This window comes from Sphaeramia orbicularis, chromosome 20 (assembly GCF_902148855.1).
Source record: "Sphaeramia orbicularis chromosome 20, fSphaOr1.1, whole genome shotgun sequence".
In the NCBI taxonomy this organism is placed as follows: Eukaryota; Metazoa; Chordata; class Actinopteri; order Kurtiformes; family Apogonidae; genus Sphaeramia; species Sphaeramia orbicularis.
This window is the reverse complement of record NC_043976.1, coordinates 42933937-42961114: the sequence shown is the minus strand read 5'-3', so window position 1 is coordinate 42961114 and position 27178 is coordinate 42933937. Positions and strand designations below refer to the sequence as shown.

Genomic DNA, 27178 nt, shown 5'->3' with positions numbered 1-27178 from the left:
AGCACCAGAAGCAAGGAAAGAAGACCAACGATACCCACGTAGCACTCCAGGCTTTTGTTTTTTTGATTTACCTTTAGAACCCTTTGGAAAGTGAGTTAAACAAATGTGGACGTCATGCATGAAAGGGTTAAAGTCCATTTCTGAGGCATTTTATCAACAAAGATAACAATTTAACCCAAACTAACCAATATAATGATATTCATCCCATAATATCAAACTCTATTCTGACATTAGTCCTTATTGTTTTGGATCCCAGACCCCTGTTAGAAAAGAAACACCTGGATTCAACGTGTCCACATACTTTTGTCTATTTGTGTCTGAGTAATGCAGTTATACTGTGAGGATAATGATTTCTAAATTGAACACCAGTTAAAGCTGCAGCTAAAGTTACAAATGACAGAAATTCACAGAATGCAAAACTTGTTAGAAAGTAGAGTTTTTCCCTGAACAAATCCATCAGAGGTTTTGTCATGAGCTGCAGACGAATGCAGCAGAAAACCCCCCAGAAGGAAAACCATCGCAACAGAAAATATGTCAGACCTGGAACACTGTCATTATACGACAGAAAGAGATGGAGGGTGAGCGGGACCGGCAGCATTTGGCTGGAATTAAAACTGATTAGAATTTAGAGTCGATCAGTCCAATAATTGTTGAGTTTTGTCCGATTTTTTTTTTTTTTTTTTTACACATTTTTGTGAAAATTATACAATAAGATAAAAGATGAAAATGACAGAAAAGTCACAACATAATGTGAAAAGAAACAAAAGACATAACAAGATGAAAGGGCATGAAAACAAAGATTCGTCCAGAGGCTTAATTTGTACTTTTATACCTGATTAAATGTAACTTTGTGCCGATCAAACCATTGTCTGTTCACTGTAAGACCGGATAGTTGAGTTTACTTAAAAAATCTCAGGTAACTCGTTGCCTTAAAAAATTGAAGTAATGAGTAATGAAAACTTGAGTGTATTAAACTTAAATGCTTGATTTGAATGGAATTACTGTTTTAAGTACAACACTCTAAATGCCAAGTTAATTTAACTTCAAATTTGTTGCAGTGTCAATTGTTTTATATAATCATTAGACTTATTATCATCAGTTCATTGGACTCAATTCTAAGTTGATTTAAATTAAAATCTTTTGCAATGTAAAGTGCTTTGTATAATTATTCAACTTAATATATTGTAGTGAGAGACGTATCTTACACTAAATGGTAGATGAATGTGACTTTGAATCTTGTTCTAAAATGTCAGATGACCATCATAAAGCTTATCTTAATTATCTTAATAAATTTAGATTAATATCAATATAAAAAAACAAAAGAGAAAATGTATGAACCAAAAAGGGAAAGAAGAAATGAAATATTAAGTTGTTTTGCAAGCTTAAGTCGTTATATTCTGATTTATATTTTGTATCTGTATTTGTGTCTTTATTCTGTTTGTACTGAACAGTCAGTGAAAGGTCAGATTCTGTGTAAAAGTGTCTGTTTTGCAGATTTGGTAATAGTGGTTAGAGCAAGTGGAGTTAATCTAGGTTATGAACTTAAAAGGGACTCTGTGGTCAAGAAATGCTAGCCTAACTGCGCAGGTGTTAAGCAAGAGCGTACCTACAGAAACTCTTTGTGGTTAAACTATGCAGTGTGAGATAGATTGTTGGAGCAAATGTCAAACCAAGGTTTGATTGACAGGCGTCCAAAGCACTTGTTAAACTCAGGTGAACTATCAAATATGTTTTTCTTAGAATTAGCTTATGGAGTGACTGACGTGTTTTTCCCAGTAACTGTTATTAACCAATAATGTGTTTGATGAATAATGTCACTGAAAAATGGGAGTCTCCAAGAGTCACTAAAGTCTATAAAAAGTAATAAAGGAAACTCTTTTTTTCTTTCTCTCCCCTCTGAGAGAAAAGGAAAAGACGAATAGTGTGTTTGATGTGAAACTAACTGATAACTGACTTCTTTTTTTTTTTTTTTTTGTAACTTTTTCTATTTTTGCCTGAAGCAATAAATCAAGCTATTGTTTTAACTTTTTAAAACCTCAACCCTCCTTTTCAGTGAATTCTTCGTTTCTCCTGGTTTGGTCCTTCCATCTGAAACTTAATTTTTTAATTTATGTATTTAACCTCTATTTAACCAGGAAAAGGATCCCATTGAGATGAAGAACCTCTTTTTTAAGGGAGTCCTGGCCAAGAGACAGCATGAAGCACAACACATAGTTACAACAAACAATAATTTACAGGACAATTCAACCTATGAAGAACACATGCAAGTCATTGAGTTATTCTCCAGCACTTTGAGTTTGGATTTAACCAGTGAGTTAATTTAAATTATGCGACCCCCCCCCTCTGGTAGCAGCCTAAATGGAGTAGTCCAGAGCCACCGTTGGTCAAAACATCTCTAGAACACGCAGCTTTTTGTCCAGATAACCAGAGGTTTATAATACGCGGTGGTTTAAAGGTGAAGAAACTGGGGCAGTAGTTCATTAACCGAAAATTAATTGTGGGTTTTGAGATTTACTGTTTACAGTAGCATGGATGGAAATTAGCTCCTTGTCATTTTCCAGTACAGGAAGTGCTTTTAATTTGGTAAGGCATTAAGATTTCCATTGTACAAGAACGATCTTAGATGAACAGGAAAATGATTGTGCTTCCTCTGGTTGTGACTCCTGGTGCAGCTGTACAAAAATACAAAAACAAACACAAAAAGGCCAATAAACACTGACATCCACACATTCAGTCCAAATGAACACTAACAGCACAACCCCACTGAACTCCTGCACAGAAAAAGAACACATTTACAACAACATGAACAATACCCACAATGCAATGCACAGATAAAAATGTGTGGTCAGGACTAAAACTGAGTGATTTACATCCATTCAACTGAAACTGTTTCATACTTTTGGCTATGTCGACAAATTAGTAGAAAATACTGAACATTTTATAGTAATGGAATAAAACTGAAATCATTTAAGTACATTGTAATTAAAGTATTTTAGTAAATACATCTTCCAGGCTTACAGTGTTGAGGTATTTCAGACTGAATTGGTGTTGAACCAACAAAAAGACACAAAATCCACTGGACGATAACAAAATCAAACACACCGTAACGTGAATCTGATGTGGAAACAGATATTTAATGACTGAAATGGACTTGGAGGAGAGTCTAAAACAGGCGTCGGACCTTCAATAACCACAAATATTGATTTTAATCCCCTTTAACTCCGGCCCAGTCTCACATGTCCAGGCTTCAAATCCCCGTGAGCCCAAGCCTCGTCGACTGAAGAGATTTAACAGGTGGAATCGATACGGCGTCGCAGCTTTAAGTGGATTCAGCAGGTCAGTCCGTCGCACGGCCAGGAAAGTAATCAACTGATCAGACGACGACGACGCGAGGACGAGAACCAGACCAAACCGTGCGAACTGTCCACGGCCAAGACAGGTCGAAGGAAAAGACGGCGCTGTCGTCAAATTATCGACAGACGGAAGGAAAAATGTACGAATACAGCGTTTGAATGAATCTGAGGTGAATGATCCAGGAGTTTAATTTGACAACATGCAGACGGAGTTAGATGGATGAAAAAATAAGACGAAGAAAAGACGACGCATTAGACGAAGATCAGACAATGTCGCACAACAACAAGGAAATGACAAGGAAACAACAGGGAAACAAGGAAACAACAGGGAAACAAGGAAACAACAGGGAAATGACGGAAAAGATGAAACAAGACGAAAAATACATGAAATTAGTAACATGAAGAAAATGATGTAAAATTTGCATCAACATGAAAATGACATAAATTTGCATCAAGATGAAAAAGACTTAAAATTTGTAACATCAAGAAAATAACGTAAAATTTGCATCAAGATGAAAAAGAGGTCAAATTTGCGTCAAGATGAAAACCACGTGAAATTTGCATGAAAATGAAAATGACGTAAAATTTTTAACATGAAGAAAATGACAGAAGATACAAAACAAGATGAAAATGACAAAACATTTGGAACAAAATGAAAAAACAATGTGAAAGATAGAAGGAGAAAGATGAAACAAGACAAAAAAAAGTCAAATAAGATGAAAATGTTGTGAAAGACACAAAGAAAAAGAAAACATATGAAAGATGCACAAAGATTAATAAATAAATAAATGTAACAAGATGGAAGTGAAATAAGACTTCCTTCTTTTTCTTTGTCTTTTTCTCTGTTTCTTCTTCTTTTTCCTCTTTTTCTTCTTCTTTACCTCCGCTAGGTATTGGGATCGCTTTGCTTTGTTTGTTTGTTTGTTTGTTTGTTTGCTAGCAGGATAACTCAAAAAGTTATGGACGGTTTTTCATGAAATTGTCAGGAAATGTTGATACTGGCACAAGGAAGAAATGATTAAATTTTGGTGGTGATCGGGGGGTGGGGGGCAGATCTGTCTTGGCGGAGGTCCTCGCTCTCCGAGTGCTTTTCTTGTTTCCTTCTTTTTCTTCTTTGAGGTCAAACTTCTTCTCTTTTTCTTCTCTTAAATCTCTGGAGTTTCTTCTTGTGTAGAACTCCTCCCGCTTCATCCTAAAGTTTCACTTCATCGTTGAATGGCGTTCGTTTCCTTCTGTCGTCGTCAGTGTTTGTCAAAGTGTGGCTGGCGGCCCTCTCACAGGTCACGGTTCAGAGGAAACGGGTTTAAGTCAATTAGTCTGAATCCCACTGAGACGCCGCCACCTCTCATCTCTATCCCCCTGAATTACCCATAATCCTTTACTCCAGTGAGTGTTCGCCCTTTGCGTTGACCTGCCTCCGAGCGCTTCAGGAGTTTTGTTCTGAAATGAGAAATGTGTCTGAAGGACAAACCTGCTTCATCCCAGGTTTGATTTAATGCAGTTTTCTGTTTCCATCCACTCTCAGGGCACCACTGGATTCTGGGAAATTAGGAGATTTTTACACCTATTTTTAAATTAACACATTATTCTGGTAATATTATGGCTTTATTTTCAGAATATGACGACTTTAATCTCATAAATGAATGACATTTTAGTTAAATTCTGAGGGGTTTTATTTTTAACTAAAACTTTATTCTCATAACATTGTGATTCTTTTTGTATTCAACTTTATTCTCATAACATTACAGGTTTTATATCGATATTTTATGACTTTATTCTCACACAGTGACAAATGTTTTTATTTTCTTATGTGGCTCTAATACGCTGTCGTAGCTTTATTCTCCAGTTCCCCCGTATTTGAAAAACTACACTGTAAAAAAATAATCTGTAGTTTAACAGAATTTTCACTGTTTATTTTACAGATTTTTCCTGTATTTTTAGGATACAGGAAAATATCAATGAAATAACAAAAATAGACTGTGATGTTACACGTCAAATGTAAAATAACACGAAAAAACTGTAACTGTGAATAACCAAAAAATTTCCATTTTTTAAAAGATTTTTTTTCCATAGAAAAATACAGTTAAAATACAATTGCAAATGTATCATAATTTCACAAATATTTCTTTTCTATTTATGAGATTAAACTGTTAATTTAAAGATTAATACTGTGAAAAAAATAATAAAACCAGACAAAATTACTGACAATTAACCGTAAAAGAAGTATTTGTTCTGTCAGTTGAACCAGACTTGTTTGTTAATTGACAAATATCTTGTGTAATTACAGGAGGTTTCACAACAAAAATGTTGAATAAATGTATTTTTGTGAATGTATAACATGTATAAGCACTGATAAACTGTCCAAATACAGTTTTTATCAGTGGATTGGACAACTGAGTCTCACTGAAAATTACACACACACACACACACACACACACATATATATATATATATATATATATATATATATATATATATATATATATATATATATATATTATATTCATAGGTAATTTGATTGTTTTAATACATGTAAATATTCTTTATTAAACATTAAAAAGTTAAAAAAAAAGCAAAATCTCATGTAAAGTTAGGGCAAAAAACTGTATTTGAATTATGAAAAATCACCGTATTTTTATGAGGTGGTTGTTTTCCGTTATTTAACAGTATTTTTTCAGCACCCCTGCTGCTGGAATATTACTGTTTTTCTACGTTTTTTTTTTTTTTATAATTTTTTTTTAAAGTGTAGGTTAGCCTCAGTTTCAGTTAGTTTACTAATCATGTAGGAGCACAAATTTCAGAATCATAAAATGAAGACAAAAACCATGAAAGATCTGATCATGAAACCAAGAGCTGCACTAAGAAGGAACATTAGCCAAAACAACAGGTCATTTCAGGTCTGACTGGACCCAAAAATTCAGCATAAATGAATGTTAGCTGACACCAGACAGGATCCACAGATCTAGGTTTGGTTTCCTGGATTTCTCCTTCTCTTTTCTTTGTCTTTCGGTGTCTGTAAAACCATAGCTCCCACTGCTTTAAGAACCTGTTCATTCAATCAGTCTCACAACAGCTCTGCCCCATTTTTTATTCACTGTTGTTCTTCAGTTTAGACAGGATTGAAGCCAACGCTGTCACTCATCTGCCTCTTTCCGCCACTCAGTGGGCGGAACCGCGGTGACTTCTGCTAGCGGTGACGTCACGTGCAGACCCTCTATTAATGTGACCTTTTTTATTTTGTCTTCATCGTTCTTGTCGTTTTTCTTTCTCGTATCCCGTTCATGTGTGTTTTCACACCATCCCGTGTGTCTTTTCCATCCGGTCTTAATGCTTTATGTCTTATGGATTTCCACATGTTATAATAGTAAACCTGCCTTACTTGAACTCTTTTGGCAAAGTGTAAGTGCAACAATAAATCACAGTTATACACCGGCTGAAAACACTATTAAATGTAAGTTATACCTGAGGCCGACGAGATGAAATAAGCCGCGAGGTGAGGAAAAGGAAATAAAAGTCATGAGGAGGAAGATAAAGTAATGCAGGTGAACAAGATATAAATCCAAATAAGCTGAAATAAAAACAGTTTGTGTTTGTTTTTCGGGCCCAAATGAAATAGTTATGGATGCAGAGCTGAAAGTGTCCGAGTGGAAAACAAAGCATGTGTGGACACCGCTGTTTTATTCAACACTCCAACTTAATGCTGTCGATAAATCCATACAACCTTATCCCTCTGCTTCACACACGCTCGTATCATTTCAGCTTCTCTGTTCAGTTATTTTTTACTCCTCATCGATCGCCCGAGAGGGAAATTCTCCTCCATTCTCTGCGACTCGAAGCAGCAGCAAATGTGATTATTTGGAATCAGTCTTCATCATGTTAAAGGAAAAGAACAATCAGTGCATGTACGACGGGTCTGTAGCAAAAAACCCAACAACAGCAGCAGCAATGAATTCACCCTGTAAACGAGGTTTGATTGAGTCTGGAACCAGATTCAGGTCAAAGCCACACCAGCTGTTGGGAAACCTGAATTTAATAACCTGTAATAAAGATGAATATTATAAATGTCAAATAAAAATGACACGATGAGACGATGTAATAAGATGAGATGTGATAAAACAAAAAGTAAAAGGTGAATCTAGACATAAACGACGTCAAGACGTAACAAAAATATAACGGAAAATAAAAAGCAACGACAAAGAGACAAAACTACGGAAGAGGATTAGGGCCACTGGAAAAGAAACATTAAAATTCAGGTCCAATATGTTTTTTTTATTATTATTCTGAGAGAAAAGTCAGATTTCTGAGAAAAAAAGTCAGAATTCTGAGATTAAAGTCAGAATTCTAAGATGAAAGTCAGAATTCTGAGAAAAAAGTCAGATTTCTGATTTTTTTTTCTGATAAAACAAGAAAAAAAAAAAAAAGAAACAATGGGAAAACAAAGTAACAAAAGATGACAAAACAAAACGTATGACGACATGTGCACTGGAAAAAAATGCCCCTATAAAAACGAGGAAAAAAAAAAAGGTTAATGCAAGATTTCTTTTGCTTGAATTTAGCAAAAAAAAAAAAAAATCTGCCAATGGAACAAGTGAAAATTATCTTGGTAAGATTTCTTGAACTCAGATTTTCCAGATCTATAGTCTGTAAATCAGTTCTTATATCTCACTGAAAAGTTCCTCTTCAGATGATTCTGTCTGATTTTAAATGTGATGAGATATTTGGACGAGAAATGAGAAAAATACATTTGGTCAGATTCAGATTTTTTCCAGTGTAACCAGGTGAAAATGACTCAAAAAGGAAAGAAAACGAAAAAGTAAGGAGATAAAAACAAATGCTAACGTTATGGAGTGAGGTGGAAACCCAAACAGACCGACTCCTGTTCATTCGTTGGTTTTTGTGCCTGAAACATGTGTCGTGTCTTTCATTTCTAACCGTCGGTTCTTCTGTTTTTCCAGCGGGGGCGGGGAATAAACTGGGCTGGGCCTTCGGACTGGGTTTGGAGAGACTGGCCATGGTTCTGTACAGCATCCCCGACATCCGGCTGTTCTGGAGTCAGGACGAACGCTTCCTCAAACAGTTCAGAGTCCAGGACATCCATCAGCCCATCTGCTTCCAGGTACCAAAAAAAAAAAAAAAAAAGATTTCACGTCCTGAATGTGTCGGTCGATCTGGATGAAGTCATGAGTTTATCTGTTTGTGGCATCGATATCCTTCGGTCTGTGAGTTTATTTTATTCGCTGTGTAGTGATTCTTCAGTGTCTTTCTGCTCCAGAGTGTTAGTTTCAGTGTCTTTAACTACAGACTTTGTTTCATGTGTTATTTTGCTGCTGAAAAAATCATAACTTGACATAATGACTTCAGTTGATTATATGGTCATGAGATTTTGTCATATACACTACCGGTCAAAAGTTTTAGAACACCCCAGTTTTTCCAGTTTTGTATTGAAATTCCAGCAGTTCCAGTCCGATGAACAGCTTGAAATGGTACAAAGGGAAGTGGTGAACTGCCAGAGGTAAATAAAAAAAAGGTAAGGTTAAACAAAACTGAAAAATCATGTACATTTCAGAATTATACAAAAAGGCGAACAAGAAATGGGTTAACAACTTAAAGCAGTTCTGCAGCAGTGGAGGTTGGTCAAGTCTGGAAAGTTGGTGCTACCATTTTCTCCAGGTGTTCCAACGTTTGTGAATTCCTTCAACCCCCTGTGTCTGCAGAACAGGAGTGTGGAACACACTGTGGTACCAGACCCATGGAGCAGGACTGGAACAGGATTGGACTGAAGAAAGGAGTGTGTTACTATAAAAATGGAAAAGAGGAAAAGGCAGTTAACCAGAGAAGAGAGACAGAGCATCAGAAGAGTGAAAAATGGAGGTGTGTCCTCCAGAGAAATGTTCAAGAAAGTCCAGGTGTCAGTCAGTCCAGTTTCCTTCAGCATCCAAAGGCACTGAAACTGGACTGGAAATGCAGACAGAAGAGGTCTGGAAGAAGCACAGACACAACAGAAGCAGAAGAAGAGTTTCTGACAGAAAACAGCTGGAGTGAGAGGAGACTGACAGGACAACAGCTGAAAGAAGAGAGAAGAGAGAGGAGATGGAAGAGAGGAAGAGTTTACACTGAACAGACTGAACAGTTGCAGGTCTGATGGGTCCAGTTGCAGCTGAAGCCACCGCTGAGACTTCAGAATCAGAAACAGAGGCTTGGATGGACCATGAAACAGCAGCAGTGGACTGATCAAAGAGTTATGGATGGGTTTTGGATGAAAATTTCAGGAACTGTTGATACTGGCACAAGGAACAAATGATTAAATTTTGGTGGTGATCTGGGGGGGGGGGCACTGATCCGCCTTGGCAGAGGTCTGCGCTTTTCTAGTTTGAGTTCTTGTTTGTTCAGTATTAATTGTCCTCCTTGTAAATCACAGCTGGACTGGCTGTACACATCCTGACCAAGGAAAATAAAATTCTCCCTTTGTGCAGTAATCTACACCTGGATTCACTGCATCTGTAATAATATACATTATTTAGCCTGAATGTTGTCTAAAATTAACGATTATTTGCAACATAATATATAGGGATGTAACGATATGAAAATTTCGTATCATGGTTATTGTGACCAAAATTATCACAGTTACCATTATTATCACGGTATTGTTGAAATTGTGCTCAAAATGTTCAAAAAGCACTGATACACACACTGAAATAATTTAACCAAGTGTTATTTAAAAAAAATAATAATAATAATTGGTACAATGTCCCTTCTGTTGCAGAAATATTCAAATATTAACCCTTAGTGGTCTGAGTCTATTTTGTCCATTTTTCAGTCCTTTTGATTTTGCCTTTATATACTATATAAACAAATGTTTACCATACCCATGTTCAGTATCTGTTTTTCTATCTCATCTGTCTATTATTTTTTTCACTTTAACCTACTATAACAACACAAAAGGACTAAAAACACACAAAATATATAAAATCCAATTTGAAAAATGTATATAATTTATTGCATAAATAACACACAGATGTTTAACGAACCTTTTCAAAGACTTTAAAAGTGAATATTGGTTCCAAATATTAGGTATAGAAAATTAAAATTGTAATAAATTAAAACTATACTCAAATATTTGACATAAAAGCAGATCTTTACATGGGCGTTTTCTCCTGAGAAGTGCGGTACTCAAACACAGTTATCACGATAATTAGGATTTAAACAGTAATACTAACCGTTGGCCATTTTACTGCGGTTTATCGTTATACCGGTAATCATTACATCCTTAATAGTATAGCAACGTATTACAGGATCAAAAACAAATGAATTTAGAAAAAAACATTTCTCCATTTTGAATGTCTGGGGTCGCCAGAACTATGTGATGTTAAAATGAGGTCACGAACCAAAAAAGGTGGAGAACCACTGAAATATCGGCAAAGTTTTGCGCATATGTCCGATGGAAAAGTGACTACTGTAAAACACAGAGAACAGTTTGTAGTTGTCTTTATTTATCGGTTCTGCTGGTATTATTTTACTGGTCTGATCATACTGGTGTGAGTGCGGAACCTGAACTCCACCCATGTTTTGGTGGTGACGTCACATGACCGTTCACAGACTCATCTGCTGGTCTGAATCACTCCACACTGTGATCTTGTATTCACCTCCACATTCTCCTCCTCTTTGTCCTGACTCTGGTGTGAGTTCCTGCCTTTAGCCTCATGTTTTAAACATTTGAACAGTGGGGGCTCGCACTCGTTTCCCCTGAAGCCCCCCCCACACACACACACACACACACTCTCACACACACACACTCTCACACTCACACACACACACACACACACACACACACACACACACACACTACTACCACCACAGCAGGTTCACACAGCGGTGACTCCGTCCATGATGAAGATGGGTTTGTCGCCGATCGTCTTCACAAATGAAGAATATTTAAGTGACTGTTGGAGGGCAGAGAAGAAGAAGAGGAGGAGGAAGAAGAGGAGGATGAAGAAGAAGAAGAGTGAAGAGGATAATGATGATGATGATGAAGATGAAGGAGGGGAAAAGGATGATGATGATGAAGAAACAGAAGATAATGATGATGGAGAAGAAGATGAGAAGGAAAAGGATGATGATGAAGTGGAAGAAGAAGAGGATGACGAAGAAGAAGAGGAGAAAGATGATGAAGAGGAAGAAGAAGAGAAAGAACAGGATGATGAAGAAGATGAAGAAGAGGGAAAGGATAGTGAGGACGAAGAGGAGAAGAATGATGAAGAAGAGGATGAGGAGGAAGAGGATGAGAAGAGGAAAGGGATAATGATGGAGAGGAAGTAGAAGAAAAGGAAAAGGATGGTGAGGAGGAAGAGGATAATGATGATGATGAAGAAGACGACGAAGAAGGGGAAAAGGATGATGATGAAGAAGAAGAGGAAGAAAAGGAAACATGATGAAGATGAAGAGGTAAAGGATGATGATGAAGAAGAAGATGATGATGGAGAAGAAGAGGAAAAGGATGATGAAGAAGAGGAAGAAGAAGAGGAAAAAGATAATGATGGAGAGGAAGTAGATGAAAAGGAAGAAGATGATGAAGAAGAGGAAAAGGATGATGAAAAAGAAGAAAAGGGTGATGAGGAGGAAGAAGAGGAAGAGGATAATGATGATGAAGAAGAAGACAATGAGGAAGAGGTAAAGGATGATGATGATGAAGAAGAAGATGAAGAAGAGGAAGAAGAGGAGAAAGAAGAGGATGATGAAGAAGATGAAAAAGGAAAAGGATAATGAAGAGGAAGAGGAGGAAGAAGATGAAGAAGAAGATGAAGAAGGGGAAAGGATGATGATGATGATGATGAAGAAGAAAAGAGGAAAAGGGTGATGAAGATAAAGAAGATGATGATGAAGAAGAAGATGGAAAAGAGGAAAATGATGATGAAGAGGAGGATGAATTAGAAGAAGAGGAGGTGTGTGTGTGTGTGTGTGTGTGTGTGTGTGTGTGTGCGTGCGTGTGTGTGTGTAGGTGTGTGTGCGTGTGTGTGTGTGCGTGTGTGAGTGTGTGTGTGTGTGTGTGTGCGTGTGTGAGTGTGTGTGTGTGTGTGTGTGTGCGTGTGTGTGTGTAGGTGTGTGTGCGTGTGTGTGTAGGTGTGTGTGTGTGTGTGTGTGTGTGTGTGAGTGTGTGTGTGTGTGTGTGTGTGCGTGTGTGAGTGTGTGTGCGTGTGTGTGTGTGTGTGTGTGTGTGTGTGTGTGTAGGTGTGTGTGTAGGTGTGTGTGTGTGTGCGTGTGTGTGTGTGTGTGTGTGTGTGTGTGTACAGATCAGGTTGGATGGAAGTTGACCTCAGTGTGATGGTTCTAACAGTCTCATATCTCAGCGCCTCCTTCTCTAACTGTCAGGATCAGAACTCCTGTTCCGTCATAAATACTGTTTTAATAAATGCTGTCGCTGCTAAATAATGACTTCCACTTCCACTGTGTTGATAATCAGGCATTAAATGTGTAAATCCTGCAGGATCAAACCCAAACTCTGCAGATAAATGTGTGAAATATTCATGACAAATGTGTATTTTCTGATTAATTCAGAAGCGTCAAGCCTAAGCAGTGAGAATGTAATACCATATAATTATCCTTAATAGCAATAAAACAACATCAATTCAAAATCAGATGAATGTGAGGGAATAAAATAGATAGATATTGAATGAAATGTTTTAAAAGGTTCACTGGAAAAAAAAAAAGAAAAAAACATAAAAAAAAAAAAACATTAAAAAAAACAGTATTATTCTGGCAGCAGGGGTGCCGAAAAAATACTGTTAAATAACGGAAAATAACCACCTCATAAAAATACAGTAATTTTCCATAATTAAAATACAGTTTTTTGCCCTAACTTTACATGAGATTTTGCTTTTTTTTTTTTTTTTTTTTTTTTTTTTTTTTACTTTTTAGTGTTTAATAAAGAATATTTTCATGTATTAAAACAATCAAATTACCTATAAATGAATAAATAAATAAATAAATAAATAAATAAATATATATATATATATATATATATATATATATAATTTTCAATGAGACTCAGTTGTCCAATCCACTGATAAAAACTGTATTTGGACAGTTTATCAGTGCTTATACATGTTATACATTCACAAAAATACATTTATTCAACATTTTTGTTGTGAAACCTGTAATTACACAAGATATTTGTCAATTAGCAAACAAGTCTGGTTCAACTGACAGAACTAATACTCCTGTTAATAATGGATAATTATCAGTAATTTTATCTCATTTTACTATTTTTTTTTACAGTATCAAACTTTAAATTAAATTAACAGTTTAATCTCATAAATAGACAAGAGATATTTGTGAAATTATGATACATTTGCAAATGTATGTTAACTGTATTTTTCTGTGGAAAAAACATATTTTAAAAATTGGAAATTTTATGGTTCTTCACAGTTACAGTTTTTTCATGTTATTTTACATTTGACATGTAAAATCACAGTCTATTTTTGTTATTTCATTGATATTTTCCATCTTAAAAATACAGGAAAAATCTGTAAAATAAACAGTGAAAATTCTGTTAAATTGCAGATTTTTTTTACAGTGTAGGAAAAATCGGGAAAATGTTAAATATATATAGAATAATGTCATTTTGGTGACATTTAACATGTAGAGTTAAAGAATATCTGCAGAAAAGATCCAAATTAAACAACAAAACAATGATGAAGAAAATAAAAAGAAGTGATAGATGAAGGAAGAGGTGAGAAAAGAAATGAGAAGGAAAAAAGGGAAAGGCCTGAATGGGAGAAGCCCTTCCTGAGCGGCTGTCTCACACTCCGTTTTATTGATGAAGCGGTTCCTCCAGGGGGACCAGGGGAGCACGGCTCATCTCCTGCCCAGGGTCGGTGCGCTTCTCCTGGGCACAGACTCTCCACCTCGCCCCTTAAACCTCCGCAGCCTCAGCGGATCCTGGGGTAATGAAGTGTGACCGACCGAGGCCGAACAGGAAACGGCGAGTGGTGGCGTGTGTGTGTGTGTGTGTGTGTGTGTTTGTTTGTATACAACTCAGAGCCACCACAGTATCAGTGTTGAATTTCCACTGAACATCCACAGAAACATTAAACTTATCTGGACGATGCAGACGCCTCTTCATCCTCCTCTTCCTCAGTCGTCTGTTATAAAGGCCTGACTTTTGAACCCCCTTTAACATGAAAAAGTCCATTTTAACCCTTAAAGACCCAAAACCATCCACTGAGGTGAACGGTCTCATACCTGTTTCCATTTTCCATTGTATTTATTTATTTAGCCAGGGACAGTGCACAGTAAACATTAACCTTAAAAAGGAGAGCTGTAGTGTGCCAGGTTGTAGCACTAGTGCTAATGTGACCTGTAGTCCCTGATCCACTAATTCTGTCAGTCCATGTAAATCAGGGGTCTCCAATCCTGGTCCTCGAGGGCCAGTTTCCTGCACGTGTCCCTCTTCCAACACACCTGATTCAAACGATAAGCCCTTCATTAAGCTCTGCAGAAGCCTGAGAAGGACCATCAGGTGTGCTGGAAGAGGAAACATGTAAAACACAGGTGTCAAACATGCGTCCCGGGGGCCAAATCTGGCCCGCCAAAGGGTCCCGTTCGGCCCTTGGGATGAATTTGTGAAATGCAAAAATTACACTAACATATTAACAGTCCTTTTAGTTCAGGTTAAACGTTCAGACCAGTTCAATCTGCAGTAGGTCAGAACCAGTCAAATCCTATCATAATAACATATAAATAATGACAGCTCTAAATTTTTCTCTTTGTAAATGTAAATATTTTCATGTATTTACACTAAAACAAAGTAGAATTTTGCAAAAAATATGAATAACCTGAACAAATATGAACCTGAAATGTCTTAAGAGAAGTAAGTACAATTTTAACAATATTCTGTCTGTTATTAAATGTTGTGTGTGTTTGTAGATCCACTGTGATCTGTAAGTTATAATGTACATGTGTAAATGATAAACTGAGGCAGAATATAGTTAAAATTACACTTATTTTTTCCGTTTGTTCATATTATTCACATGTAAACCTTTTCATAATGTAAATTAATTTTTTTCACTCTGAAACACAGAGAAAAGTTTGGAATTGACATTATTTATATATTATCATGTCATATTGTTATATATGATGTATTATTTTACTGGTCCGGCCCACTTCAGATCTAATTTAGCTGAACGTGGCCCCTGAACTAAAATTAGTTTGACAGCCCTGATCTAAAACATGCAGGAAACCGGCCCCCAAGGACCAGGATTGGTGACGCCTGATGTAAATAATTGGTGTAAAAGTAGTGGCGTCGGGTAGGCTCCATTTATTACTTTGAAAAGTTTTTAAATTTAGTACGAAATGAGCGCAGGACAAAACATAACATGCACACACTTGAAAACCCTCGGCCTGACTTATCAGTACATGGCCCAGTTTGTGGACAGACGGATGGACGACCAACTGATGACAATACCCTGCAGCCAGTGTGGCCAAGGGTAATAAAACTACGTACAGTCATCACACAGTTATGAAACGTTAATAAATTACAAATAGAATAAAATAACTGGTAAAGTGGACCCACATTTCTACCACAGTAAATGACACTAATGATCACATGACATCAGCTGACAGCTGAGAATTGAACATAATGGTTATATCAGATATAAACGTATACAAATGCTAACACATACCCAAGAAAACAGAATTAGCAACATAAATGTTGCTAACATAGGAAATACACTTGATAATTTGAAAGATGGCGATATCTTATTAACTTTGCACTGGAATTGCTAGATCAGCAGAAATAGAAATGAATGTGTTCTAACGCCATCATACTCAGTGTTTGGAACTATCGGCGCCTCCGTAACCCAGAAGTAGGTTCACATTTCGTCCACCATTTTTTACAATGAGAGTCTATGGAAATGTCACAACTCTGTTTTCTCCACCGCTCTGGTATTTGTACCAGAACTGGGTCCATGTGACGTAAATATTCAGTATCAGGAAAAATCAGACGACATCCTCTTTCCACTGTTCTTCCTCCTCCTTCACGGTTCGAAAGCGTCAGAAAAGTGTGTGAATTAAACACCAATGTTAAAACTAAAAGCAGATATTTATGAAAACACTCTCCTGTCTTTGTTTCTGGGAATTAAAACTCATTTCCTGAATTCCTCTCGGTGTCGCTGCATAAAACATCGGGCTTCCTCTGTTGTCTGGATGAACTTTTAATGTGTTATTGTCGTCATATTTTACTTTGTGCTGCTTCTGTCGCCTGCATCTTAATCTTTAAATTTCATCCATTTCTTATCATTCGCTGACGTTCTCTGCTCCTCTTTAGGTTATTTATTTTCTCCTCTTTGTTTTTATTACCTGTTTACTCTGTTTCTGTTTTCTTTACGTCAACATAAAATAACCATGAATCAGTTTTAGAAAAGCATCATTTTATACAGTTTTAATCAGCCGAGACACTGGAACACCCAGAGGAAGTGCTTAAAGTTATAGGAAAATGTGTGATTTTTTTTGTTTGTTTTCTGTGTTTTTTCATTGTATTGACAGTTTGTGGTGGTAGACTTGACCTAAAAAAGATTAAATGATCATAATTTAAAGCAGTAATGATCGTCTGACCAATGTTAAGCTTATTCGGGGTCATTTTGTGTTGAAACAAAGGGTGACAATACCAAGAAATTATGTCAAAATGTCAAGACTTCCTGTTTCTTCCCGTTCCTGTTGACGTCGCAGACATTATCAAATGTAAAACAAAGCCTCCATGACGTCAGCTGTTGGTTTGTGAACTTTATAAAACAATCAACTTTCATTCACTGTGTTGGTTTTATTGAAATGAGTGGGCGGAGTTTTAGAAGGGCAAAAGATGAAACCATAACTGACTGGAAACCCCGCCCACATCCTGTAACAGTATAATATAAACCACACCCACTAACAGTCACAAAATAGCCTCCACCCACATCTTGTTACGGTGTCATGATAACCCCCCCCCCATATCCATTAACAGCATCTTTAATAAACCCCGCCCACATCCACTAATAAACCCCTCCCTCATCCTATAACAGTCATAATAAACCCCGCCCACATCCACTATCAACATCACAATAAACTCCTCCCTCATCCTATAACAGTGTCATAAAAACCACGCCCACATCCACGAACAGCATTATAATAAACCCCTCCCATATCCTATAGCAGTGTCATAATAAACTCCTCCCACATCCTATAACAGTGGGAGGGGTTTATTATGATGCTGTTAGTAAATGTGGGTGGGGTTTACTGTGACACTGTTATAGGATGTGGGAGGAGTTTATTATGACACTGCTATAGGATATGGGGGGGGGGTTATTATAATGCTGTTTGTGGATGTGGGTGTGATTTTTATCACAGTAAACCCCACCCACATTTACTAACAGCATCATAATAAACCCCTCCCACATCCTATAACAGTGTCATAATAATCCCCGCCCACATCCATGAACAGCATTATAATAAACCCCTCCCTTATCCTATAGCAGTGTCATAATAACCCCTCCCACATCCTATAACAGTGTCATAATAAACCCCGCCCACATCCACAATCAACATCACAATAAACTCCTCCCACATCCTATAACAGTGTCATAAAAAGCCACGCCCACATCCATGATCAGCATCATAATAAACCCCTCCCACATACTGTAACAGTGTCATAATAATCCCCGCCCACATCCACAAACAGCATTATACTAAACCCCTCCCATATCCTATAGCAGTGTCATAATAAACTCCTCCCACATCCTATAACAGTGTCACAATAAACCCCACCCACATCCACTAACAGCATCATAATAAACCCCTCCCACATCCTATAGCAGTGTCATAATGTTGTTTTGTGTATTTTGTGTTGTATTTGCAGCCTCTCAGTAAATACCCCCCCCTCCACAACGACATCTCCTTCTGGCTGCCGGATGACGGATTCACCGAGAACGACTTCTACGAGCTGGTCCGGTCGGTCGGAGGTGACCTGGTGGAGAAAGTGTCGCTGGTGGATGACTTCACGCATCCAAAGTAGGAAAACAAGCCATTGAATGTCATGTGACGCTTGTACGCAGATGACACTGTAGTCTACTGCACAGGCTGTAGAGTTTATACGGTCGGCTTTTAATGTGGAGCCCGTTTACGGTCACACTAATACTGCGATCTTTATCTGATTTCTGGAGTTATCAGATTATTCAGTCAGATTGAACTGGGAAAACCCGGATTCAGTGTTGATTGGAGTACTCTGAAAATATCTAAACTCATTTCTCTGGAACTTTTTCCATACTATAATTATGTTACTTCGACTTCAACAACTGCACTTTAAAATATCCAATTATTGACAGTCTCTGCCCTGTGGCTTATTTTATTATTTTAAATTGAACTATTTGATGATGTGTGTTGCCGACCTGTTAGCCTGGTCTTTACCTGGTTAAATGAAGGTTAAATACGTAAAATATAAAAGAGTAAAACACACACAGTCGCACAATAAACAGACTCTGTTTACACTGTTTGGCTAAAGCCGTGGAAAGGAATTTATTTTATAAAGGAAATTATTTAACAGACACAAAAATAGAAAACTGAAGCCTGAACTGGTGATGAGGACGAGGAGGGTCGGTCTGGAGATAAAACTGGTCCATCATCCCGGTCCTGAGTGGGAGGAGCTTCACCTGCTCTCGACTTATGAAGTTATGCTGCGTTCCAGGCCGGTTTTTGAGCCCGTAAGTCACGACTTCAAACCACAACTCACGAATTTGTAACGTTCCAGGCAAGTCACGCCAAACTGCCTGAGCGCAAGGAATTGTGGGAGATAGATGTAAACAAACCAGCATATCGGACCGTACGTTATGTTCATTTACAATCGTTTCTATCGCCAAAGCTCTTTGCTTATTTGAGGGAAACAGAGGAGGAAAAACAGTGCATAAGCCAAGAGAAGCTGTTCTACCTTTGATGTTATTTGTATATTTGGATTCATATTTGGTATTAAGTTATTCTTGCACTCATTGGACTGAAAACTAGCAAACAATAGAGCAGCTGCTGATTATACGAAACAATTGCAGATAAATAACATCAGAGCAATACCTTGTTTTAAATCGGCATAAACACCACATCCATGGGGGGCGCCATTGCTACGTGACATCAGAACTCGGAACTGGGAGAACATGGATCTTGTACAAGTTCACGGGTGGAAGTCACAGGTTTGACTGACATTCCAGTGCATTTACACCAGTAGAAGGATGGAAAAACAGGAGTTATGGGTGGACTGGAAGGCAGCAATACATCAGTTTATTCACATTATTCATCGTTAACTGAGTGAATATTTATGTCTGTTCAAATTGTCTCGTCCAATGTTACTATTGGTTTAATGTTCTTGAACTGCAGCAGAAACAGCAGAAAACTATTTAAAAACTACTGAATAATGCTGTAATAACTAGAAAAGCACTCGGAAAGCGTAGACCTCCGCCAAGGCAAATCAGTCGTGCCTTTAATGGGAGGTCACTGCTCCTAAAATGCTAATTGCTCATGCTAATGCTAATGCTAGGGGCTGTGTTCATTATGGGTAAAATGGAAAAGGCTGAATTTCCCTACAGTGATAATAAATTGAGTTGACCTTTAAAGTTTTCCCCCTTAAAGCTGAATCAGCTGAAATAATGTGTAATTACACCAGCAGTGTTTTTTCTGTTTTTACGACACAAACACATCAGTATCCTGTCGATAACGATGTGTAGAAAATCTTCTGACGCTCTTCAGTCTGTGATTAAACAGAGACGACACAAAGCATGAAGGAAAATAAAAGGACAATCATTTCCATCTGAGGAGGGTTGTGTTCACTGGTCTAACAGGCAGCGGCGGCGGTGGGCGGAGCCTAGAGGCACCAACCTGCGTTAACATATTTTAACGGCGACACACAACCCCCCCCCCCGACATCGGCCATTAGAGAGAACGAGGCCCTGCAGTGAGTAAAAAATACGACTCTATTCATCTTTCACCATCTTAATGTCTTTTAAATAGTGACCTTTTTCCCCGCTGTACGCACACAGACGCACAAAGACACACACAGACTCAAACAGACACACAAAGACACACACAGACTCACACAGACACACAAAGACACACACAGACTCACACAGACACACAAAGACACACACAGACTCACACAGACACACAAAGACACACACAAAGTCACACAGACACATGCAGACTCACACAGACACACACAGACACACACAGACACACAAAGACACACAAAGACACACACAGACTCACACAGACACACACAGACACACAGACTCACACAGACACACAAAGACACACACAGACTCACACAGACACACAAAGACACACACAGACACACACAGACACACAAAGACACACACAGACTCACACAGACACACAAAGACACACACAAAGTCACACAGACACATGCAGACTCACACAGACACACACAAACACACACAGACACACACAGACACACAGACACACACAAACACACACAGACACACACAGACTCACACAGACACACACAGACACACAAAGACACACACAAAGTCACACAGACACACAAAGACACACACAAAGTCACACAGACACACATAGACACACAGACTCACACAAACTCACACAGACACACAAACACAGACTCACACAGACACACAAAGGCACACACAAACACACACAAACTCACACGGACACACACAAACTCACACAGACACACAAACACACTTACACATTACCACACACCACCTCTGTTCCAGTTAATAGGACGGGCCCGACTCAGGATAAAACCTGGATTCTCTTTCACGTCAGTTTATTTTAATGCAGATTCTCAAACCAGTGTGTTTCATTTCATCACCTCAAAGTACAAGTGAGGACAATTCAGACTAATTTTTCAGTTTCTATGTCTCCGCTTGGATGAACTCATTCATTAAAAAGGAACATGATACCCAGATGAGATGAACAGTGCAAATACTGTTAGAATTATGAGATAAAAATGAGGTTAAAACTCTAACTTATAACTGTAAACCAGTGAATTCTGTGACAAAAAGCCTGTATTAAAAGACAAAATCTTTAAAATAACTGTCCAGATTGGGGGGAAAAACTGACATTTATTAATTAAAAAGTCCAGTTTATGGCAGAAAAGTTCCACACTGAGACAAAAACTCACACTTATGAAACAAAATCTGAAGGTTATGAGAGAAAAGGCCTCATTTATGATATTTACAAAATAAAAAGGGCAAATTTAGATAAAAACTCATAAGACAAAATGTTAGTTATGAAAGAGAAGGTCCAAACTGGGGGGGGAAACATTTACTGATGAGAAGAAAAACTTTGTTTTTGAGATAAATTATCACAAATGAGCACAAAACCTTCTAAATAATGAGACAGAACTTCCAGATTCTGAGATAAAACAAAAAACCTAAAACTAAAATATGAGAGATAAAACGTCCAAATGACCAGAGAAAAAGTCACATGAATGAGATAACACAGGCAAATTACAACACAAAACATCCAAATTTATATTAAATCTCATATTTGTATGGAAAAAAAAAACGTATATTTATGAGAGAAAAATGATCACACAGACCTCTAAGAGATGAAACCTGAAATATATGAGAAAGTCACACCTAAAGTTAAAGTTAAAAAGTGGAAATTCTGTCACAAAACCCCTGCATTATGACATTAAAACATAAAATAATACAATAAAACTCATAGATTTGATTTATTGTCTGTCAGTGAAAACAGAACAAAAACTGAATAAAAACTGAATAAAAACTGAATAAAAACTGAATAAACAGCAGCTGAAGATTGAACTCAATAGAAACATCAGTTATATTTATTAAACCTGACCCATCATCATCTTCGTCGTCATCGTTTTCATCATCCTCATTGTCATCGTTGTCTTTGTCGTCATCATCCTCATCGTCGTTATCATCATCCTCATCATCGTCGTTGTCATCATTGTCGTCTTTGTCGTCGTCATTGTTATCCTCATCACCATCGTCGTTATTGTCTTTGTAGTCGTCATCATTATCATCATCCTCATCGTCATTGTTATCATCGTCGTCTTTGTCGTTGTCATTATCATCATCATTCTCATCATCATCCTCATTGTCTTTGTTGTCGTCATCTTTGTCGTCATCATTGTCGTCGTCTTCATCATCATCGTTTTTGTTGTCATCATCTTCATCATTGTCATCTTTGTTGTCATCATTATCATCATCATTCTCATCATCATCGTTATCATCATCATTCTCATCATCATCTTCGTCATCATCCTCATCATTATCGTCATCGTCTTTGTCGTCATCATCGTTATCATTATCATCCTCATCGTCTTTGTCATCATCATCTTCATCATGCATGTGGCTGCTGCGTCTTTCCCCTCTTCCTCCTCCTCCTCTTCCTCGTCGTCGACAGGTTTCATTCTCTAAATCCATGCTGCAAAATGCCTGCATTGCACCTTAGTGCCCCCCCCCCCCCCCCCCCCCCCGCGCCCCCCCCAGCCCTCTGTCATTTCTTCTGGTGATGTTTCTGTCTCCATTTCCAAACCCAGGCATTAACTCCTGATGATGATGACGAGCTGACGGGAGGCTCAGCGGCGTCTCTAATTACCCTGATCACTCCTTAAATTAGTGGCGCATAAAATACCTGCATTGCACCTTTTCCTGCCAAACCTTCGCCTCTGTCGTCCTCCTCTTCCTCTTCGTCCTCTCTCGTCCTCCTCTTCAGCCTCGGATTCAAACACTGGTTTGTCGCTTTGGCTCAAATGCATCGATTCTGAAAAAACAAAAAACAATAAACTGAGGATAAAAAAAAAAAAAGACCACACGTAAACGACCACGACATCCAGCCCCAAAACAGGTGACTTCATATCTATCGGATGCAGATGAACGACGACGCTCTAAACTATGAACCAATAAACCAACAGGAAGTCCAACATTTACAGCTCAATAAACCATTTTCACCCCTTTATTGAATTCTGCTTAGAAACAAAAGAAAAACTAGTGGTTAATTGAATTTCCTTTCAAAATAGAATTAAAATTGAATTTCAAGGTGTTTTTCTTTTTCAGTGTCAAAACAGAGACCAAATTTAAAAAACAGATTGATTTTCGTTTTCTCTTTCTAATAACAAAAAAGAAAGTTAGTACCTGACATAAATGACAAATTGGACCAAAAATGCCTGGGTTTTTTTTTCAATTTCTGAGACCAGATGTTGTCATTTTCAAGGAAACAGCGCTAATGCCGAGGTGACAAAGATTCTTACGAACGATGGGTTTGTGCGAAATCTGGAGTTTGTAGACACTCATGGAGGAAGCATGTCTACGAACTCCAGATTACATACAAACTGGAAGATCTGTACAAACCCATCATTCGAACAGGACAAACGTCCTGTTCTATTATATATTCTACATAAGTCTAATATAATAGAACAGGACAAACGTCATAAGTATAATACGTCCTGTTCACTCAAATGAAAGTTTGAGAAGATTCAGGAGATAGAGAAAAGGGAAATGTGCCTTAAGTTTACCTTTTACTTCTGCGAAGTACAAGCGACACAGATCGCTACTGTACCCCTCCCCCCCATAGTATGATAAGAAACCACCCGACCCCCGAACTCCCCCCCGGCCGAACCATGGAAGCCCCCCCCCCTTTCAGATCACACGCCTCTACATGTAGAGGTCACTTCCACAGAAAACACTGAACGACAAGGAGCTACCGTGGACAGAGACCAGTCCTACACCAGTACCCGGTCTGTTCACCAGGGCCAGGAGAAGAGACTGCAGCCCGGCCCCAGGTGAACACACCGCCGGTCTGGGACCAGGTGCAGACGGTGGTCCTGGCTCTCAGTGGTTGTTACGGTGGTCAGACTCCACACACACACACACACACACACACACATGACTGATGCCTGTCACTGACTTACATTGGTGTCTCTTCTGTGGAACCATCACATGATACCATCACAGATTTGAGGGCTGCTCACAAAAACGACACACTGACTTCTGTTGTCTTTTACAGTTTTAAACCAAAACCGAGTTTTTAGAGGAAAAAAGTCAGGATTTTATTTTTGGCCAAAATCGTGCAGCCTTTTGATGATGGATTAATCTGCGTTAACGCGTTCATTTTGACAGACCAGGTCTAACCTGAACCGAACCAAACCGAGCAACAGTTCTGTGAAATTTCTGAACAGTGTCAGTTAGAAACGGTTTGAAAAGTAGTCAGAGATGGATAATTTCACACATACATATTACAATCTCAGTGTCATATTTTCTGAAAAGTGATGTCGTCCAATTAATTGTCTTTTTTCTGCCGCTGTCAGTGGGACTTTATGACCCGTTTAACAGGATGTTCTGTTGAAGCCTGAGGACGTGTGGAACTGATCCTTTAAGTGATGAACGCGGTGCGTTTTTGTCGTTAACAGGCGTTTTTCTGAAAGTTAGTAAAAGATGACGGTGATTCTATTCCCCCGTCGACTTCCTTGGCCTCCCTCAGCACCTCCTCCTCCTCCTCCTCCTCGGCGGTGACTGATAGTCGCTCTGCCTCTGCTGTCATTACTCAGCATATTAAATTCTGCTAACGGCTCTGGCTGCATCCAAAAAAGCTGATGAGGAAGCATAAAGCGGCGCTCCGTCCTACGTTACAGGATATCACCGCCGCTTCCCATCCAAGGTTATTATCGTTAACGAAAACGAACGAAATGACGAAAACTAGAATTGACAAAACATTTTCGTTAACTGAAGTAAATAAAAACTATAAATAAAAGAAAAAAAGATAACTGAAACTGTATTGTGTGTTTACAAAACTAACTAAAACGGATAAAAATTAGGGATTAAATTCCCTTCGATTTTGTCTTTGTCAATGTCGGATTGATACGAAATCAATTTATTTCCCTCAAGCAATTTTAGCTAGCAGCACCATATGATATTTAGCGGTCCGTCACTTGTGGTTTCCAGTCGTCTTCTGGTCCCCACTCTACCTGGAAACATGGAGACTAAAGTTGGGAGAAAACAGCAGAGTCCTGTCTGGGATTTATTTGAATACGACGACAGAGAAGAAGAGAAAAGAGACGACTAAACTAAAACTAAACTAAAACTAAGCATTTACAAAATAACAAAAAACAATAAAAACTAGCAAATCTGCTCAAAAAATGAATTAAAACAAACTGAATACAGGGTCTGCACATATGTCACCCCCCCCCAGGCCACGCCCCTCTCAGTCAGACTGAGTGTCTTAAACCAACCTGTTCAACATGACGGAGTATAGCAGTAAACACAGCCAGAGAAAAGGGGAAATGTCAAATCTGAAATTAAATGAAGGACAGTTGGACTGGACATGGATCTGTATGAGCTACCAAAGAACAAGTGGTTCATGAACACTGACATGTGGACACACATGGAGGACCCAGACCTGGTCCAGGGGGGAGGGGATCAGCGCTATTTGGACCTGAAACTAATATACATGGTTTCATCAGGACTGACAACCAGGGTCCAAAACTAGGACCAGAACCAGCTGATCCAAAGGGTCCAAAACTAGGGCCCAGAACCAGCTGATCCAAAGGCTCCAAAACTAGGGCCCAGAACCAGCTGATCCAAAGGCTCCAAAACTAGGGCCCAGAACCAGCTGATCCAAAGGCTCCAAAACTAGGACCAGAACCAGCTGATCCAAAGGTCATTTCCAGTAGACCGTGGACTGACCCCAGTGAATATATGCATGATCTACTGGGACTGAGCAGATTTACTGAGTCTAGTTCAGATCCAGTCCTTTATCCAACACAGATACTACTGCTGTGGACCAGCAGGGCACCACTGGATTCTGGGAAATTAGCAGATTTATACCACCTGGTTTAAATGAACACATTATTCTGGTAATATTATGGCTTTATTGTCAGAATATGACGACTTTATTCTCATAACATTGTGATTCTTTTTGTATTCGACTTCTTCGAATTCTCATAAAATTACGGGTTTTATATCAATATTTTCTGACTTTCTTCTGGTAGTGACCAGTGTTTTTATTTTCTTCTGTGGTCCTAATACTCCGTCGTAGCTTTTTTCTCCAGTTCCTCTGTATTTGTAAAACTAGGTTAGCCTCAGTTTCAGTTAGTTTACTAATCATGTAGGAGCACAAGGTTCACAATCACAAAATGAAGACAAAAACCAGGAAAGATCTGATCATGAAACCAAGAGCTGCACTAAGAAGGAACGTTAGCCAAAACAATAGGTCATTTCAGGTCTGATTGGACCCAAAAATACAGCAGAAATGAATGTTAGCTGACACCAAACAGGATCCACAGATCTAGGTTTGGTTTCCTGGATTTGTGGATCCATCTCCTTCTCTTTTCTTCGTCTTTCGGTGTCTGTGAAAGGATAGCTCCCACTGCTTTAAGAACCTGTTCATTCAATCAGTCTCACAACAGCTCTGCCCCATTTTTTATTCAATATTGTTCTTCAGTTTAGACAGGATTGAAGCCAACGCTGTCACTCATCTCCCTCTTTCTGACACTCAGTGCGCGGAACCGCGGTAACTTCCGCTAGCGGTGATGTCACGTGCATACACTCTATTAGAGGAAAAAAAAAAGTCAAACCTAAATAAAACTAAACTATAATGAAAAATCCAAAACTATTAGAACCTTGGTCCCATCACCGTTAAAACTCATCACCTGCTGGTGATTAACTCGACTCCGCCCGGTGGGGGTGGGTCACGTGACCGTAAACCGTCTGCAACAGGTTGACGGACGCCAGGTAAAACCGCTGAGTGTTTCCATCAGACAGGAAGTGGAGTTCAGGTCTTCAGAGTGCTGTTTGTCGTCAAGTTTATGA

General features: G+C 38.4%; 1 protein-coding gene across 2 annotated transcripts in view; it reads left to right on the top strand.

The window, feature by feature from the left end:
* The window catches only part of fars2 (phenylalanyl-tRNA synthetase 2, mitochondrial), a 127947-nt gene that overhangs the window by 71472 nt on the left and 29297 nt on the right, over window positions 1-27178 (top strand). For both annotated transcript variants that reach the window (XM_030123489.1, XM_030123490.1), the window contains exons 8-9: window positions 8309-8469; window positions 18238-18389. In XM_030123489.1, coding sequence (XP_029979349.1) covers window positions 8309-8469; window positions 18238-18389 — 313 coding nt within the window. The remainder of the gene's footprint in view (window positions 1-8308; window positions 8470-18237; window positions 18390-27178) is intronic.